We start from the raw sequence: 20,071 nt of genomic DNA, 5'->3' as shown, positions 1-20,071 counted from the left end.
AGTAAACATGAAATGGAGCAAAGCTCGTTTAATTATGTCAAAAATAATTGCTAAAACTTGTCAAATGGAATTTGGTAAACAGATTCATTCCACTGGCACCTTGCCTAGCTAAAGTTTCTCATATAGTGGTGGTAAAAAGATCTATAAGATAATTCTTGCTTTAAAATAGCAAAAACACAAACCCAACATTTACTATGCTCGTCCTACTCTTAAAACATGAGAGATATACCAGTGATTTAGAGAGACTACTCTGATAGTTCACTTGCAGAAATTCTACTTTGGGCTTTGAAGCCTTGAAAAGATGTTGCTACTTTTGACAATACCCATGAAAAGCAAACTATTTATTATGATATATAATAAAATACAAATATGATCATCAAACTGAGAACACTGTAGAGTTAGCATCTAGACAACAGATGTTTCTTTGTAGATAATTCACTGATGTTCCTATCACTGAACAGTAAAAAGTTTTAAGTAAAGCTTTTGGAAATTCAGTCCCATTTTAAGTATGTCAAGGAATCTCAGTACTAAGTGAATCCGTTCATGAATCCATCGGTAAAATCAATAAATTACAGTTCGACTTACCAAGTTACTGCCTTATAATTTTGACTTTTTGTATATCAGATTTTCTTAAAACTCAGCACTCTGTCTTTTAGGTGTGGAATGGAAACTTTAGATAAAAGCAAACCAGGTACACTCTAAGGCAGCTGTAAATAATGAGAATCAACATCGGTACTACTGACGTTCTCAAACAGATCCACCCAGTACAAGGCAACTTGTGACTGTCCAGTAAAGGCAGCACATATAATTCACATAAATAATGTGAGATCCCAAAAAGTGCCCATCAAAATTTGTTCAGTAAAACCAAATACTAAGGCTTCTGAATACGCCATTTGCATTCTTGCTTCATAGTGCTGCACTTAAGCATTGAACACTCGTAAACTATCATTAAAATACGTACTGGCCATCTATATGAAGAAAAAAATAGCTATGAAATGGATACCAGAGTAAAATGGCAGACCTGGTAAGGCTGGAAGTTAAATGTGGTCAAAACATAGGCCGAGGTTCATATTTAGGAGTTGGATCAGGAAAGGTGCTGATCAAAACAACTGTCTTAAATAGCAAAAGTCTGGGAGACAGGGTTCTGTAGCCAACACCAGTCACTGGGGTTAGAATCTGGGGGCAACTCTGAGTAGGAACAAAGAACCAGAATGCTGAACGTTACCTCTCTGCCAGTCTGGAACAGGCGGCCGGGATTTATCATGTTATTAGGTGAGGTGTAAACTCCCCAGTTTCATTTTCTCTCTCACTACACTTCCTCTCCCTTCTGTCACTGACAATGTGAAGATCAGCTTTCCAGATTAGTGCCTCTGGATATTAATTAGAAAAGTGGCATGTTCTTAGGCATGGAGATTTTCCTGTGCAAAAACTTTGTAGAGGCCCCACATTTTCTCCTGAGCAACTTACTAGTTAGGGTAGCTTCCCAAGTTCCTTAGCGTCATATTTGCATGTCTGCTTCTCAGGAATGGCTGGGAGAGATGGCGTATAACCATGGTAACGTTAATTCGAACAATCATTACCCTATGCAAAGAGAACTTTTGTATCTTCCACCCTCTGTTTTTTTGTTTTTTGTTTTGTTTCCAAGGTTACAGTCCTTTCCTTTATTGGAGTTCCAAATTTTAAAAACTGAAAGTAAAGCAGTCATTTAGTGGTTCAGATAAAAGAAAAGCATCTTTACCTGAGTTACCCATCAGGCCTACTGTGACCTGCCCTAGCTCCTCCCAGAAAAAGTTTCTGGGTATCTAAAAAAAAAAAACAGCTTACATATCGACTCATTAAAAGTCATCTCTACTATATGGGTCAACTAACTATGAGAATGTTCTTCTCATACCTATTAAATGTACACAGTCCACAGTTAGATCTCTTACTAGAAGAAAATTATCTGCAGAGTAGGTTCTTTGGGGCCCAATAAGGTAGCCACCCTCTGTTTTGAAGGTGACAATTTGACAGACACTGCTATTTTTTTTTTTATTATTTTGTGTTGTTTAATCTGTAAATGGTAAGGGTAATTGTCACTTGAGAATTAGTGTGTGTTTGGGTACTCATGTCAAATGTGTTTAACAGATAAGAACTAGGACTAGTTGAGTTTCACTAACCTTGGTTATTATTGTGGAATATAGTGTTAAGCAGTGAAACTTGACCCCTGGTTGGAGAATGCTGAGTCACATACAGCATATGACCCAGCCTTCTCCTTCACTCTCTTCTTGCCTCTTCATCCTTCACTGTGCTCGAGCCATGCTGGCCTGCCTTCGGCTCCTCCAGCGGCCAAACTTCCTTCTGTCTTGAGACCTCTGCTCATGAGTTTCCTCTGGGGAGATGTTGCCTTACCAAACTCATTGCAGGCGAACTCGAAAGCTAGAATTCAGAGTTTTAAAAAGAAAAGCAAGGATCTGGGACATGAAGAAGTTAATCAAAACTAACTTTAGTAGGTTTTATGTTGCCTACATGCGTTGACCTCAAAAAATGTATATTGACTAATGGTCTCCTGTCTTCAGTTTGGGTATTACTCGTGCTTGCTGGAGCTGTCCAGTTGGAGATTTTATAAAGAATATTGTGCTTGTGAGCAGTAAATTCTTACATGATTTAAAAAAAGACTTTATAGAATCTTATGAATGAGAATAGAAGCTAGAAGTAGGAGAGAGAAAAGGCCAGTCAGTAGCTAAAGGTATGGATATGAATTTGGATTTTATACTAAGAAGATGTGAATTAGTATCAGAAAGATAATTTCAAAGAACTGAGCTAACATATAGTAAGAAAATAATGAGACAAATCAAAGATAATAGGTAAGACTTCTTTTTTTTTTTTTAGAATTTTAAGTCATTACAACAGTCGCCTCCTTTATTTATTTATTTATTTATTTTTGGCTGTGTTGGGTCTTCGTTTCTGTGCGAGGGCTTTCTCTAGTTGCGGCAAGTGGGGGGCCACTCTTCATCACGGTGCGCGGGCCTCTCACTATCGCGGCCTCTCTTGGTGCGGAGCACAGGCTCCAGACGCGCAGGCTCAGTAGTTGTGGCTCACAGGCGTAGTTGCTCCGCGGCATGTGGGATCTTCCCAGACCAGGGCTCGAACCCGTGTCCCCTGCATTAGCAGGCAGATTCTCAACCACTGCGCCACCAGGGAAGCCCGGTAAGACTTCTTAATCCTTTAATATATGAGTCTCTGGCATACATTTAGCCAGTAAACAACAAATTGAAAGCAACCTCATATTCCTGATAGAAAGGGCTTCAGACATTTTTCTCTCACAAACCCCACAGTATTCTCTGAGGGCATGCTTCGAGCCGTCTGCTTCATCATGTGATTAGTGTTTGGGGATTTTAATTATTAACATTCACCTTGATGGAATACTTTTAATTGCAAGGAGAAAACTTGGGCAGATTAAGGTAGAAAATACCATGTTTGAGAGATGTAAGTGGTAATAGGGATAAATTGACTTTCAAAAAAGTACTCAGTATAGGAAAGAAAATGAAATTGTAAGGAGGAATGGATGGTGGGCCAGGAAATTCAGGGAAAGTTTGACTCCACTGTGGGACCCAAGTTACTGAGAGTTTTGCAGTGACCTTTGGAGAGTGTCATTGTCCTAGTGGGACTGTGCTTTTTCTGTCCCACACTGAAGTGTGTGCGAGTGTGTTTGAATCTGCATGGCATCCTACTGATACAGGCTGTTTTCCAGATAATGACGATTTGGCATTGATCTGACTTTTCTTTCTCACCTAACTCCCTCTGGAAGTGAATCGTGTGCCCTTGCAAGATTGCTGATGGGATTAAAGGGCAATCTACTCCTTAAGGTATTAGACCTGGAACCTTAGATTATATGTATGATGGTTCTATCAGCTGCAATAACCAACAAAGTCAACATTTTGGGTGTCAGATAGGTTATAAATAAAAAACAAGCTGTTAGGTGGACTAAATATTTTTTGAGGAAATATACACCATGAGTGTTGAGGATGCATCTTTATATTCTTTTATTTATTCAGCCTTGTCTAAAAATTTGCTGTCATCTTGGAGTTCTGTGCCAGGGTTTGATGTTGGCCTTGTTTCTGAAAACCATTGATCTGAGAAATTTTACTAGATTGTCTACTGTAGTACAGTGTTAACACAGAATATTTGCCAACTATTTTGGGGAAAACAAGTTAGATTCTAAATTCCAGAATGTCAGCATCATCCTTTGCTCATAAAGCCTAGAACCCTTCTATGGTACCTGAGTATATTTGGCTTTTCCTTCAACATAATCCATGCAGATGGGGAAGCACTTTTTAGGGGCATTGGGAAGATAGGCACATCCTATTATGCTCAGTGTGGATATTTGATGCTCAGGGGCCTTTGGGGCCGCACACCTGGTGAGAAAGCTAATTATAGGTCACTGTTGAGCAGGAGAGAATTTTCTTACCTAGCATGTTCTTTTGGCTCAACCTAACTTTTTAAATTCATCACCACCGTGGCTTGTATGATCTTCCTCACAAAGACCAAAATGTTAGCTGTTGCTTTGTTTTAGGGTAAATATTGAAGTGCTTGACATCTGCGTCTAGAAAGGCTCATCTGTGGAAGCTAGAAAGTGGGGGGTAGTAAGGACTTTTTATATCCTGTAGGCTGAACTGTAGATTGTCTCTGGATTGATCTGTGTCAGCCTGTGGACTTAGGATCTACCTGGACCTTCCACATATGCCATGTCCCATAGATGAGCTAGAGAAATTCAGAGAGAAGAAAGGGTATGTTTCATTTTCTATAGCAGCCATGGTGTTGACCATTGAGACATAGTGTCTTTCTATGAAGATTGTGAACCTGTCAACCTATAAAGTTGTGATTTCCCATAGACATGGTGTCCTGGTTAAGGGCATATTCTAAGGGCTGTGGAGGATTTAAAGGAAGGTGATCATGATAAAGAAGAGCCAGGAAAATGGAGCTTAAAATGAAGTACTCATCCAGAAATAGTGCTACATTCCTCTTGCTTTCGAGAGGTGGTTTCTGAAAGGACGTACCACAACGGTCTGGGCCAGTTTTATAAGGAAAAGATCCAAATACTTAGGATGGATGTCAGTTATGGGAATTGCCACTCCCAAATCATTGGAACTGGGTATTTTTAGGCTTGGGCACATTTTCCATCTTTTGCACTCACTCTTTGTATACATATGATCTGTATTGTTGAAACCGAAAGTCTTTGCAGGTTTCTTTGCCCAGATAGAGATTGTTCCTTGTCATCCCACCTGAACTTCCACTGAAGAGCTTTATGGTTGAGTTATTTTATTTGGCTGAAAGCTCTTTTTTGTTGATGTGGCTGAAGGAGTAAGCCTAAAATTCAAAGCTGTCTTATCTATGACTAAAATGTAAGTTTTTTGATAGTATGTTGGTATTCTGGAATTCTAGCAAGTTTAGTGTCCACTTTGTCACTGATCCTGAGACTTGTGTTAGACTAGTTTTGAGAAATTAGGCAGAGTGAGAATCCTGGGTATCATCCACACAGCGACAGTTGGTGTATCACCTTTATTTCTCTGACGCTATCCCTATTAGAATACTTAGAGGGCTATAGAAACACTTATTTTTTAAAAGTACTTATTTAAAGGAATCCCTGAAATGATTCCTTTCCTAAAATGAGGAATTCTTTGTTTTTGGATTTTCATATCTTCAGACATTGTCAGCACGTCAAATAGTAGTATATCAGATTTCATAAAATATTTATTGAGTATCTCTATTGTCCTAGGGAACTCAGATGGCTGAGAAGCCTAGTGGAAATAGTGGAAAGAGCTTTGTTAGTTATAGGTATAATAATGAATGTTAGGAGCCAAGAGGTCTTGGTGTCCAGCCATTAACTGGCTGGTCAGGCCATTGAGTCTCTCCTGACCTAAGGCTCTTTACTGTTCTATAAAGTGAGGGTTAGAATGAATGCATCTGCTGTTCCAGCTTTTGAGATCTATGGATGTTTTGTCTTAAAGGCATTCTGAGATGGTCTTTGCCCTTAAGAAGTTTCAGCTTTGTTTCTAGATTTCCTTACTTCTGTTTGGCTCAGTTCCAAAAATAACATGTGTTTGTTGTTTACAAAGGAAAATTCAACTGGAAAATGTATTATGCAGAAAGGAAGTCTCCTTCAATCCCGCCCTCTGAAAGAGAATCATTCTTAAAATAGGTATCTAATGATCTCCACTTATTTCTATGCATATATTAATATTTTTGTGATATAAACACACATATATGTGTATATATAGTATGTGCATAGGTGTGTGTGTATATCTGTGTGTGTGTATATATATATCTTATTCATACTGCACTAAAACTTGATTTTTTTCATGTAACAGTTGAGATAATGGGCATCTTTCCATTTGTCAGTACATATAAAACTACATTATTTTTTTAAATTTAGGTATAGTTGATATATATAACATTATTTTCAGGTGTACAGTATCATGATTCAACATTTGTATATATTGCAAAATGATCACCATGATAAGTCTAGTTAACATCCATCACCATACATAGTTACAATTTTATTTTTCTTGTGATGAGAACTTTTTTTTTTAATAAAGCACACATCTTTTTTTAAAAAAATTTATTTGTTTTTATTTTTGGCTGTGTTGGGTCTTCGTTGCTGTGCACAAGCTTTCTCTAGTTGGGGTGAGCGGGGGCTACTCTTCGTTGCGCTACAGGGCTACTCTTCATTGCGCTACGTGGGCTTCTCATTGCGGTGGCTTCTCTTGTTGCGGAGCACGGGCTCTAGGCGTGCGGGCTTCAGTAGTTGTGGCGCATGGGCTCAGTAGTTGTGGAGCACAGGCTCAGTAGTTGTGGCGCACAGGCTTAGTTGCTCTATGGCATGTGGGATCTTCCCGGGCCAGGGATCAAACCCATGTCCCCTGCATTGGCAGGCGGATTCTTAACCACTGTGCCACTAGGGTAGCCCAAGAACTTTTAAGATCTACTCTCTTTGCAAGTTTCAGTTATGCAGTACAGTATTATTAACTATAGTCACCATACTGTACATTACATAAACTATTGTATTTTTAAAATGACCTCATAGAATGTTAGTAATTCACTATTGGAGGCAGATTAAATATACATTTTGGCCAGAATGTCAAGTGTTGAATCATATTCAGCTGAAGCTAACGCTAAATATCACTGTCATAGAATGAATGTGCTGGAATACATGAAAAAAATCTGAAATTTCAACAAAACTATTGAAATGTTATTATAAAAGTTATTAGTGACCAGATTTACTTTTGACAATATGCAGGCATTCTCATTTCTCACCACTCTCTGCTGTTAGATTGTTCCTGCAGTCACCGTACCATCCTACACATTCATGATACTAAATAGATGGTAGCTTGGCTGAGGTAGGTAGAGGAGCACAATACTCTTTGGCTAGTTCTACCAGAATAGTCGAGGGTAATGGTGCCCCTCCCAATTAAATTTGTCCTCTCTAAGAGTAACTAGTTAAAGACTGGGTAATAGGCTAGGTGAAGACTTATCTCCTCATTAACTGCTAGACTTGGAGATTTGTTTGATGATCATGAGTTTCATTGAAGGAATCCCCCAAATTGAAGCATTGTGCACTGCTTTTTTTCCCATATTCTTTTCCATTATGGTTTATTACAAGATGTTGAATGTAGTTCCCTGTGCTATGCAATAGGACCTTGTTGTTTATTTTATATATAATAGTTTGTATCTGCTAATCCCAAACTCCTAATTTATCCTCCCCCAGCCTTTCCTCTTTGGTAACCACAAGTCTGTTCGCTATGTCTGAGTCTGTTTCTGTTTTGTAAATAAGTTTATTTGTATCAATTTTTTAAGAGTCCACATATAAGTGATATCATATGGTATTTGTCTTTCTCTGTCTGACTTACTTCACTTAGTATGATCATCTCTAGGTCCATCCATGTTGCTGCAAATGACATTATTTCATTCTTTTTTATGGCTGAGTAATATTCCATTGTATATATATATGTGTGTGTGTATACACACATATACACACACACACACACCACATCTTCTTTATCCATTTATCTGTCAGTGGACATTTAGGTTGCTTCCATGTCTTGGCTATTGTACATAGTGCTGCTGTGAACATTGAGGTGTATGTATCTTTTTGAATTAGAGTTTTCTCCAGATATATGCCGAGGAGTGGGACTACTGGATCATATGGCAACTCTACTTTTAGTTTTGTAAGGAACCTCCATACTGTTCTCCATAGTGGCTGTACCAAGTTACATTCCCACCAACAGTGTAGGAGGGTTCCCTTTTCTCCACACCCTCTCCAGCATTTATTATTTGTAGACTTTTTAATCATGGCCATTCTGACTGGTGTCAGGTGATATCTCATTGTAGTTTTGATTTGCATTTCTCTAATAATTAGCGATGTTGAACATCTTTTCATGTGCATTGTGCACTGCTCAAAACATTCTTTCTGATTATTTTCAGAAGCATACTTAAGATCACATATGTCTAACTTTCTAATATTTTTGCTGCTTTATACAGTGAGTTGATTGAAAAAAATCCATCATTAATTTTGGCTCCAGAAATGTGGCAGTAGAGCAATGTTGTTGACTTTCAAGATATACAGAATTGTTTCAATATCACCTGTATCTCAGCTTTCATTGCATGTACACCAGCTTCAGCTTTGTTGGAATAGAATGACATGGGACTTTTTATTATGTAGGAAAAATGTGAACTCTCAAGGTACATCAGTTTTGTTCAAATCCTCCCCCCCACCTTTTTTTTTTAGCAGATTCTAATGAATAAATTACTTCTTAATAAATAATCATTGGATTTAGCAGGCCTGCTATTTTTGTATTCTTATCTGCAAAGTAGAATATTATGGGATTTTGTAGCTGTTGTTCAAGCAGCCTATTTAATAGGCACTAGCTCTTCTCCATCTTGTTTGAGGATATGGTGTAAGTACACAGCAAGGCAGTTCCACAGCCTCTTATGCATCATGAAATTAGTCTTTGGCTGAAGGAGGAGGAGGAAAGTGTTATACTCCTTTTATGCTTTCTGGTTCTGTTCATTACACTGTGCTATAATTACTTTCTGAACACACAGCTGGTGAGTGTGACCAAAACTTTGAATGCTTATGACTTGTAAGACACATTTCACCATGTTTGTTCCATTGTCAACAATAGTTGGCTTTCCCTGTTCTTCACTGGGTTCCATTCTATACTTCTTCATTCTGATTCATTCTGTTAGTGTGAGAGACAGGAACTCTCTCAGCCAGAGAATAAAGCAGGAGCAGAATTGAATGCATTGTGAATGCACCACGCTGTCTTATTTAAAGGAAGTCTCCAATTGTTCCTGCACGTCCAAATGTCTGATGTACAAGATATAGGAGTAGCATGTTTACTAATACCACCATTGTTCTGTACATGTCTCAGTATAAGAAGAGAATTTTGGTAACATGTTTTCCAGGAGTACTCTTGATTCTAGGGGTCATAATTTTGACAAGTCTGGACACACTTTCATCTTCAATGAGAGGATTAGAGAGGTTGGCGTTCTTTAATAGTCATTTAACCAGCTTATTTTTCAAAATTAGCCCCTATGTACTTTATTAGGATTTTTAAATTGTGTTGTTTTGGAGTTTGACTACTATAAACAAAATGTGCTTAAAGTACCTTATTTTTCTCAAACATTTTCTTCTTTTCTTTGTATTTTTTATGTGAATACTTTATTTTGTATCAATCAAGAATGACTTCATGGTCAGAAAGAGAAAGACAATTACCATATGATATCACTTGTGTGGAATCTAAAATATGATAACAGATGAATTCATTTATAAAACAGAAACATTCACAGACATAGAAAACAAACTTATGGGGACTTCCCTGGTGGCATAGTGGATAAGAATCTGCCTGCCAATGCAGGGGACACGGGTTTGATCCCTGGTCTGGGAAGATCCCACGTGCTGCGGATCAACTAAGCCCGTGCACCACAAATACTGAGCCTGTGCTCTAGAGCCCGCAAGCCACAACTACTGAGCCCACGTGCCACAACTACTGAAGCTCGCGTGCCTAGAGCCCATGCTCCGCAACAAGAAAAGCCACTGCAATGAGAAGCCCATGCACCACAACAAAGAGTAGCCCCTGATCGCTGCAACTAGAGAAAGCCCGCGCACAGCAACGAAGACCCAGCATGGCCAAAAATAAATAAATAAATAAATAAATTTATAAAAACAAACAAACAAAAAGAAAACAAACTTATGGTTACCAAAGGGGAAGGGGGCGGGGGAGGGATAAATTAGGAGTTTGGGATTAGCAGATACCAACAATTATATATACAAAATAGATAAACAACAAGGTCCTACTGTATAGCACAGGGAACTATATTCAATATCCTGTAATAAACCATAATGGAAAAGGAAAAAAAAAATGACTTCATGGATGTCATTGTGATTTTATAGTTTTTCCTAGTTTTGAAAATTTTACATTGCAAATCATAAGATCCGGGTCTGATAACTGGATTTTTTCCTATTGTCTCTTTTTTAAAAAATTATTTTTATTTTATATTGGGCTATAGTTGATTTACAATGTTGTGTTATTTTCAGATGTACAGCAAAGTGATTCACTTATACATATACATATATATATATATCTATTCTTTTTCAAATTCTTTTCCCATTTAGGTTATTACAGAATATTGAGCAGAATTCCCTGTGCTATATAGTAGGTCCTTGTTAGTTATCTATTTTTAATATAGTAGTGTTTATATGTCAATCCCAAACTCCCAGTTTATCCTTCCCCCCAACCCTCGACCCTTTGGTAACCATAAGTTTGTTTTCTAAGTCTGTGAGTCTGTTTCTGTTTTGTAAATAAGTTCATTTGTATCATTTTTTTTTAGATTCTGCATATAAGCAATATCATATAATATTTGTCTTTCTCTGTCTGACTTCACATAGTATGATAATCTCTAGGTCCATCCATGTTGCTGCAAACGTCATATTTCATTATTTTTAATGGCTGAGTAATATTCCATTGTATATTTGTACTATATCTTCTTTATCCATTCATCTGTCACTGGACTTTAGGGGCCTCCATGTCTTGGCCATTGTAAACAGCGCTGCAGTGAACATTGGGGTGCATGTATCTTTTTGAATTATGGTTTTCTCTGGATATATGCCCAGGAGTGGGATTGCTGGATCATATGGCAACTCTATTTTTAATTTTTTTTTAATTAATTTTTATTGGAGTATAGTTGCTTTACAATGTTGTGTTAGTTTCTGCTGTAAGGAAAAGTGAATCAGCTATACATATACATATATCCCCTCTTTTTTGGATTTCCTTCCCATTTAGATCACCACAGAGCATTGAGTAGAGTTCCCTGAGCTATACGGTAGATTCTCATTAGTTATCTATTTTATACACAGTATCAATAGTGTATATACGTCAATCCCAATCTCCCAGTTCATCCCACCCCCACCCTTGATATCCATGTTTGTTCTCTAAGTCTGTGTCTCTATTTCTGCTTTGCAAATAAGATCATCTATACCATTTTTCTAGATTCCACATACATGCGTTAATATACGATATTTGTTTTTCTTTCTGACTTTGCTCTGTATGACAGTCTCTAGGCGCATCCACGTCTCTACAAATGACCCAGTTTTGTTCCTTTTTATGGCTAATATTCCATTGTATATATGTGCCACATCTTCTCTATCCATTCCTCTGTTGATGGACATTTAGGTTACTTCCATGACCTGGCTGTTGTAAATAGTGCTGCAATGAACACTGGGGCGCCATGTGTCTTTTTGAATTACGGTTTTCTCTGGGTATATGCCCAGTAGTGGGATTGCTGGGTTATATGGTAATTCTATTCTTAGTTTTTTAAGGAACCCCCATACTGTTCTCTGTAGTGGCTGCACCAAGTTACATTCCCACCAATAGGGTAGGAGGGTTTCCTTTTCTCCACACCCTCTCCAGCATTTATTGTTTATAGACATTTTGATGATGGCCATTCTGACTGGTGTGAGGTGATATCTCATTGTAGTTTTGATTTGCATTTCTCTAATAATTAGCAATGTTGAGCGTCTTTTCATGTGCTTTTTGGCCATCTGTATGTCTTCTTTGGAGAAATGTCTATTTAGGTCTTCTGCCCATTTTTTGATTGAGTTTTGTTTGTTTGTTTGTTTTCCCCTCTCTCTTAGTTTTCTGTCATCTTGGTCTCGTCTCCTGATACATCTGATGGTTTTAAATGAATTTTGGATACTGTGTATAAAATATAGTAGAGATAATTCTAGGTTATTGATAATGTCATTTTCCTCCAAACAGGATTAACTTTTGCTTCTTTCAGTCAGAATCAGAGATTGAGCTGATTCACTGCTTTGCCTCAGACTTTGTAAAGCCGTCCTAGTCCTCCTTGATCCTTCCTTCTAAGATGTAGTCCTCAGGGGTCTCACCCGAAAGTCTTGATTGTCTAGGACTCTTCCTCACCCATGGGCCATGAACTCCATTTTTGCCCACCCAGTACCATAAGACTAGCAGAAGCTCTCTGCAGCTCCACAACGTCCTGGTTGTTACTTTATGCTCAGTTTTTCAGTCTCTCAGCACCACCTTGGAAACTAACAAATGCCTCAAAGGGAAAAGTAGTTCTAAATGCTAGACTTACCTCCTTGTGCGTCTCTTCAATCTGGGACCGTTGTCCCTCATACCCTGACTGTCTTGGTAGCTCTCTAATGTCTTCAGATAGATTTTTTTTTTTTCTTTTGCAGGGAGTGAGGGGGAGGCAGTGTTCCTAGTTGTTTAGTGCAAGAGAATAGGTTTGCAACAAACTATTTAACCACTGTTGGAATTTTACCTGTATTTGAAGTGGAATATTCAGGTATTAAAAATAAATACATAGAGCATGCCTTGTTTGTATTACTGTTATCTTGTACTGATTACATATTATAGGATCTATGTAATCATAGGATCATTCTTAATATAGAAGTTCAGGAATGCCAAAAATAACACTATTGAGTAAGGCATTCAGCTGTTCGACCAAGTTTAAAAAATCTACCAGATTGATTTTTAATTTATTCACGATTTATTTCATATATATATTAGCTGCTGGCATTTCTTATTCTCACCCCTTTTCCTGTTTTCCTACTAGGTGGTTTTGTTCTGGTTGATTTGCAAAAGCTCTCTTTGTATGTAAGAGACAGGCTCTTTGCCTATATGTGCTACAAATGTTTATCACCAGCAAATATGGTTTGTATGACTGCTACATTTTAGGATTTTTTTAAAGGTTTTTTGTAGCCTTTCTATTGTCCTTTTAAAATATTAATATTGCACAAATATTTATAAAGTACCCACATATAATCACAATACACTTATACATCCACATGCACAGACAAGACATTATTAATTATATTATTCAGGTTCTTTATATCATAATTTTTGAGGGATCAAGTTGATTTGCCAATGACTAATGGTAGTGATTTTACCCTTTCTCATGATAAAGAGTGATGTTCTTGGTCTTTTTTACCTAGAATTTGATCTTGTCAAGTGTTAAAATGTTATGATCCATGTGTTTTGGAAATGCTGGGGGTATGGTTTAGATTCTGATTTTATCTTTGTCTCTTTAATTCAGAATTCTTCACTTCTTTTCCCCCTCTTTTAAGTTAGAAGTAAAGAATGGACTCTATGGTTAAATAACCTGAGAGATATCATAGGAGGAGAAAGTGGGCCTGTACCTGAGTCCTAAAGTATAAATAGGATATGAATGGGTAGAAGTATGTGGGCCTTCCAGACAAGGGAGAAGGATTAAAAAAGAAATAAGGATAGGGTAGAAAATGAAGTACGTTCAGAATGTGAAAAGAGGCTGACTCGGGAGCAGGAAGCCAAGAAATAGGAAGCAAATGTGGGTTAATGAGGTAGGATCACATTCTGGAGGATCCTGAAAGCTAGGTGGAAAAATAATTATTTATAAATTGGCTATTCTTAATGCAAATAACCAGATAAGTACATATTTACAAAATAAGCTTTGTGTCAAAGCTCGCTGTACGGAATCATCTGTCAAGCTTGTTTATCTTGATTCATTTTCCTTTATTCCAAGAGCTCAGAGCAGTGCACCATGATTCACATTAACTAATCTAATGCACATTCTTTGAGTTTTATTTTGTATCTGACATTCTAACCAGGTGATTTTTAGAGTGATGGTTGAGATTGGTAACCTCGCCTCAAAGAGATATTTTAAGTCTGTCATATTGTGGATCAGTTGAGAACTGCTTTCCTTCATTTCTGTTTTTCTCCTTCCTTTTCTGCTGTGCCCACCCCCAAAATCATAAATATGTTTCCTTGCATACATTAAGCAGATGAGATGAAAATATGCTAAATATGGGGAGATGGCCATGGTCTGCAGGCCTGGACTGTTCAGTTGTCTCTCAAGAAGCATGTAGGATGGTGGCTTATTGAGAGTTGAATGAAGCAATGAATACAGTTGCCAATAGTATTTTCAAGTACCCACTAGGCACAGGTGATGTGGAAAGATGTGGAAGCCAGGACCTTCTATTGAATGATATCACTGAGTTTGGGATGGTCAACTCTTCAGAAACAGCACTTTTACTCCCAAAGGGAAATTGAGAGAACTGAGTGTTCTCCTTTAGCTTTGACATAAAATTGTATGTTTTTTCTATTCCCAGGGGACTCCTTCTCACAGTTCCGGTTTGTGGAGGAGAAAGAGTGGGATAGTGAAGCTTCGTGCCCCAAACAGGTAAGGTGAAGCTCTGTCTGGAATGTGGATTGGCTCTTCTCAGGGCTGAAGACCAGCACCTTTCACATTGTTGTTGAAATGGAGACTTCACATAGAGAAGAGTCTAGTAATTCATGTAGAGTTCAGCCTCAGTTACCTAAATTGCTCAGAAAGATTTCAGGGAGCTTAAATTATACAGGCTCTTGGAGCTGGAGTTGATCTTTATACCTGGCCATCTATGTGAACTACTTATATAGCTCATATATGACTATAGTTCATATAGACTGGGTTGCAGGGCTGAAAGTTTATAGTCACGATTTTGAGTGGATTACTTTGCCATTTGGCCTTCCTTCTTTTCCCTTTCTGTGAAAATTCATCTTAGGCTTGAGAATTAATTTTTTTCTCCCACACTGTTTTTGGTGTTAGGTAAGAAAATCCTTAACTTTATAGTTTTAAATAACTCTTCTTCTATAATTAGGAGAATAAAGCTGTAAAATAAGAACAAGTAGCATAGAAGTCTTTCAGTGAATCCATAACACCCACACACTTTATTTGCTTTGTATTCCTGCCATATTTTCTTCCCAAGGAGTTTTGATGATGCTCCAGGCAGGATTTCACTGCATCTTTCCGTACGAGAGACGACAGGTATTCTCTCCCTTTTTAAAATGCACAGAGAATGAGTAAGTGCTGGCGTGGCATATGCTTCCGACTCCAGGGCTGGAGCATACTATCTGATACAGTGATCAGACAAGCCTGCCCACAGCTTCAGACAGGAGAGCGAGCAGCAGACCTGACGGGTAAAGGGCGGGACCTTCCTCCCCATTCTGCTGTCAGCTCAGTACACACACAGTAGGTGGCTCACACCCCCAGGTGGGCTGGCGTCACGTTCAGTTGTTTGGGATGGACATTGACTTAAAGACAGAGGGGAGGGAAGTGACTTGTAAAATGACTTCCTGTTACTGTACAAAGAGTATGTTTTATAATATAGAAAAACTGGGGAATTAAAAATATTTGCTTTTGCTTGGGTCTGTTTGGGCATGTACCTGAGTATGGTTTAGAATTCTAGGACAAGTTGTAAACAGACAAACGCAGATCATGCAGGAATTCAGTGAAAGCCAAACAACTCACATTTCGACTCCTTTGAACCATGTTGGCTATCAGAGAACATTTTGTTATCCTGAGAGTTTCAGATAATTCTAAGGTTCTTCATTTATCAAAACGCATGTTCTTTATTAGATATTTTATTAGATGTAGCTTATTGGAAGATGAATGAGACAGAGGCTATGCTTGTTCATCGCCCGAGGCCCCTTACCTTAGCACAGTGGCTGACACATAGTAGATGATTGGTAAATATTTACATGATAAATGAAAAAGAATGCAACATAAAATAAGTGGTATAATAAATGAATGAACATAATACTGTGGAAGAAAGCTGCTTTGGGCTGGAAGTGATTGAGAGTAGGAGCATGGAATAAAGATCATTTGAATGGGCCTTGGTGGATGAGTATGGTTCTGGTAGGTTCTGTCTGGGAAACAACAGGAGAATGATGAGGAGATCTGAAAGACCAGGGCTGTGCTCAGAGTCGGGGGCATAGCTGGAGTGGAGCTGGAGTGTGGATTCTCAGAAGAGGCGGCTTCCAGGGTGGGTCTGGGCCACTTAGTACCAGTGCTTTGGTCTTCATTTTTATCTAGGGGCAGTTTAGCCTGTGGGTCAGAGCATAGACTTCAGAGACGCAAACCTGAGCGTAAATCCGAGTTCTCATCTGTAAAATGGAACTAATAATAAAATGTAACTCAGAGCTGTCATGAGGATTCTATTAGATTATAAATAATAAGTCCTTCTGTGCAGTTCCTGACATAGAGGAAACACTCAAAATTAGCTCTTATTACTACTGTTACTTGTTAGCAAAAGTTTTGTTTAGCAAGAAAATGGAAATGGCTAGACTGGACCTCCGCAATATTGGGAAGGAGGGACTGAGGAGGTCAGAGGCTGGAGGCTGGGAGAGCAGGTAGGAGGATATTACATTGGGTGAACGGGAGGGGACGTGGGCCGACAGCATGGGCCGTGAGAGGGAAGACGGTTCACTGGCAGATGGGACTGCAGCGGAGGACGTGGTAGATTGCGTCACGGGCCAGACGTGAGACATGAGGACAAGAAAGACGCGCAGGGGCGCTAAGCTTCCCGGCACGCTGATGAGGTGAGCAGTGATGACTGATGGAGCAAGAGAAGGCAAGCTTGATTGTGTGCATCTTGAGTTGAGGTATTAGTAGGACACATCCCAAACTGAATTCATCACTTCGCCATCAGCACTGTTTTGTGTCCCACATCTCTCCTCACTCGGTTCTCTTTATTTCTGCTTACTTGAGAGAGAAAAAGAAGAGAAGAATCTATCTGTCTGTCTATCTACCTGTCTGTCTGTCTGTCTATCTGTCTGTCTATCTATCATTCGTTCCTCATGTGCTCCCCTGTCCCCAGCACAGCCAGTGACATGAGGCAGTCAGGAGTTTGCCAGTGGGTCCTGGCGGAGGCCCCAAAGGGCACCCTGATGGGAGAGGGCCCAGTGCTGTCCGTGTGACTTGCCTTCGTGTCTCTGTGGCTCACATGCAGGGTGAGGGGAACGTGGCCTGGCCGTCAGGGTCCCTGCTTCGGCCGTGTTGGCCCCATTACCACAGGGGAGTTGGTCCCTTCGATCCATGAGTGGGGTTTTCAGCCCTGTCCTTTGGACAGTGTGGGGACATGTGAGGAGGGAATGGGTGGGAGGAGAACTGAGGGTGAAAAAAATAGGTCCATTATTTTTTGAAAATCATCTGAAGCTTTTTTTTCATTCCATTTTTCAGTTGTGTTGACTAGTGACTTATTTAGTCAGCAGAGCTTCCTCAAGCAACCACTGAGCACTGGGTGGCACGCCGTGGTCCCTGAGTGCGTGGCTCTTAAGGGAACAGACACTCAGGCCCACCCCTGAGAGCGCAGTTCTGAATGAGGCCTGACGCTCTGTCCATGGAAAGCGCCCCAGCTTTCTCTAAAGTGTCACTTGATCTGGGCACTTCCACTGTAAAGTGTCCCCGTGGTCCCTGAGTCCCTAAATGAATGTGGGCAGTGAGTGCTGTAGCTCTTGAGGAAGGTGCAATGGTCTGATCAGAGGCTATAAGTGGAGTTTCTAGTAGGTTCGTTCCTCACCAAATGGTGTACCTTTACACAGACACTGAGACTCGGAGTCTGATTGGGTTCCTGGACAGGGAGGAACCTTCCGGAATAGATTCTCACCACCGAGTCTGTGCACACACTGATGGCGGAGAAGTGGGGTGGAGGGACTTTGTTCTAACAGTCAAGGCTGGCCTCCTGCTCCCAGCCTCCGAGTCTGCAGGAGAGGAGGCACTGGGGTGGCCAGGCTGCGTGCTCCAACTGTGAGTGACTGTCAGGGTTGGCCAGGTGGAGGTGGGGATGGGGCTCTCCGGGCAGAGATGACCCACCAGTTACTTACAACATGGAGCAAAAAAGCTAATTCATGGTGGTTATTCCAATTAAATCTATTTTCAAATTCACACTTTACTATTACAAGCAATTCACTTCAGCTCCCTTTATATCTAAGGCCTTCAGCTTTAGCCCTTTAGGGGACAAACTGGTGACAAAGAAGGGGAAGTCTTCTTACATGGTGGTGTTCGATGGTCGGTTCTAGGCTCTAGGACTGCTGCAGGGAGACGAGGAGAAATCACTGTGCTGGGCTGAAGTGTCTTGAGGTCCTTATGGAGGCGGTGCCCTGTCACCTGGGCCTTGGATGGTGGGTGGGAATTGGAGACGTGGGGAACAGAGACACTCCAGCAGCTGAAGGGCCATCACTTGGGACTCAGCACATAAGCACAGCCTGGCCATTCCCTGGATCTCACAGATTCTTCATTGTTAACGATATACCTTGTAGCCATGTCACACATGATGCAAAAGAGGGGAGGAAGTTTGGGTACTTCTAGCTGGACCCCAGCACGTCTCAGCGGTCCTTCTCTAGAGAGCTGAGACAGCAGCAGGTGAATGGTTGGCAGGCATCGTGGATGGAAAGTTCTCGCTCTTTTATAGGCTGAAAGCAGGGGGTCTACCCGGGTGACTTTGCAGACACCTTGGCAGTGGGAAGGGTGAGATTTCCAGTTTGTAATGTGGCGACTTACTCGTGGGTTAAGCATTCAGCATCACACTTTTCTAGTGCTTTGAGAGGTCTTCTCCAAACTTCGAAACAAAGACTGGCCATGCTGGTCTTGATCAAGCACTTGATGTGCTGAGTGCAGGACCGAGGCAAGACCTGCGCATGTAGTGCATTTCCCACTCTCCTGCTTTGTTATCCTCCATCCTGCTCCCTAAATACTCTATGTTTTTAGATGTAAGTTCCTTTTTTTTCCAGGGTGAGGGGCCACATCTGCTGCTGCCAACCTTGCTTACCTTAGAGCTAGCCATCTCCGGAAACTTTCAGAAGGGCAGTTGAAAAGCTATATTGCTTCTTTTGATCCCTGTGTACTGCCGTTGGGAGGCTCAGGGGTTTGAGTGGGTCTGGATTTAGTGTTGGCGCTCTACTTGAGAGCACCAGGAATGACTCCCCACCTCCAGTCATTATAAACCCATCTACCCAAGACATCCTTACAGTGGAATCGAGATTAGACTCCATGACCCCTGGGTGTTCTTCTCTAACTTGAAATCAGTGATTGCAGCATAAGTCATGGTTCTGCCTGGGTCTGTGATAGCCCTTGGTAGACAAGGTGGTCCACGGTGTCTGCCTCTAATGTGGCAGCCACCTTGCAGTTTTTCCCTCTCTTGGGTGGCCAGGGCACCTAGAAGCAGCTGTTAGGGGTCATGCGATAACCTGGAACGTTTTCTCAGATACGGTCAATTTGTGAGGGCATTGCCTGGACGGGATTTTGCGTCTATGCACGGGAAGGGAGTTCAAGGGACTTTTAGTGTTGGCCTCACACAGAGTGCTGCCAGCTGGAGGGTAAGTTTCCATCCTCTGCTTTCTGGTTGGAAGAGAGAGAAGCGTATACCTCATGGGCTTCTTTGGCCGTGACTGTCATCCCCATCTGACCGGTGAGATAGCTCTTCCCTGCTCTCCTGAAGGCCAGCCATCTGAGTCTGGGGGAGATGTCCAGTTAGATTTCATTAAGTGCTTTGAATTTTTTTCAGTAATTCCAAGAGCATCCACAGGTTCCAGGTTTCCATGCAGTTTTTTTTTTTTTTAAATAAATTTATCTTGGTTTTGTTCGGTCTTCGTTGCTGTGCGTGGGCTTTCTCTAGTTGCGGCGAGCGGGGGTACTCTTCATCGTGATGCGCGGGCTTCTCATTGCGGTGGTTTCTTTTGTTGCGGAGCACGGGCTTTAGGCACGCGGGCTCAGTACT

The 20,071-nt window shown here is 40.4% G+C and overlaps 1 protein-coding gene across 1 annotated transcript in view; it reads left to right on the top strand.

The window, feature by feature from the left end:
• Positions 1-20,071, top strand: part of AVEN (apoptosis and caspase activation inhibitor) — a 185,757-nt gene that overhangs the window by 160,655 nt on the left and 5,031 nt on the right. The window contains exon 3 of the mRNA XM_036843922.1: positions 14,648-14,718. Coding sequence (XP_036699817.1) covers positions 14,648-14,718 — 71 coding nt within the window. The remainder of the gene's footprint in view (positions 1-14,647; positions 14,719-20,071) is intronic.

The sequence above is a fragment of the Balaenoptera musculus genome, chromosome 2 (assembly GCF_009873245.2).
Source record: "Balaenoptera musculus isolate JJ_BM4_2016_0621 chromosome 2, mBalMus1.pri.v3, whole genome shotgun sequence".
NCBI lineage: Eukaryota > Metazoa > Chordata > Mammalia > Artiodactyla > Balaenopteridae > Balaenoptera > Balaenoptera musculus.
The sequence above is the reverse complement of the archived record's forward strand: the minus strand, read 5'-3'. Positions and strand labels throughout refer to the sequence as shown.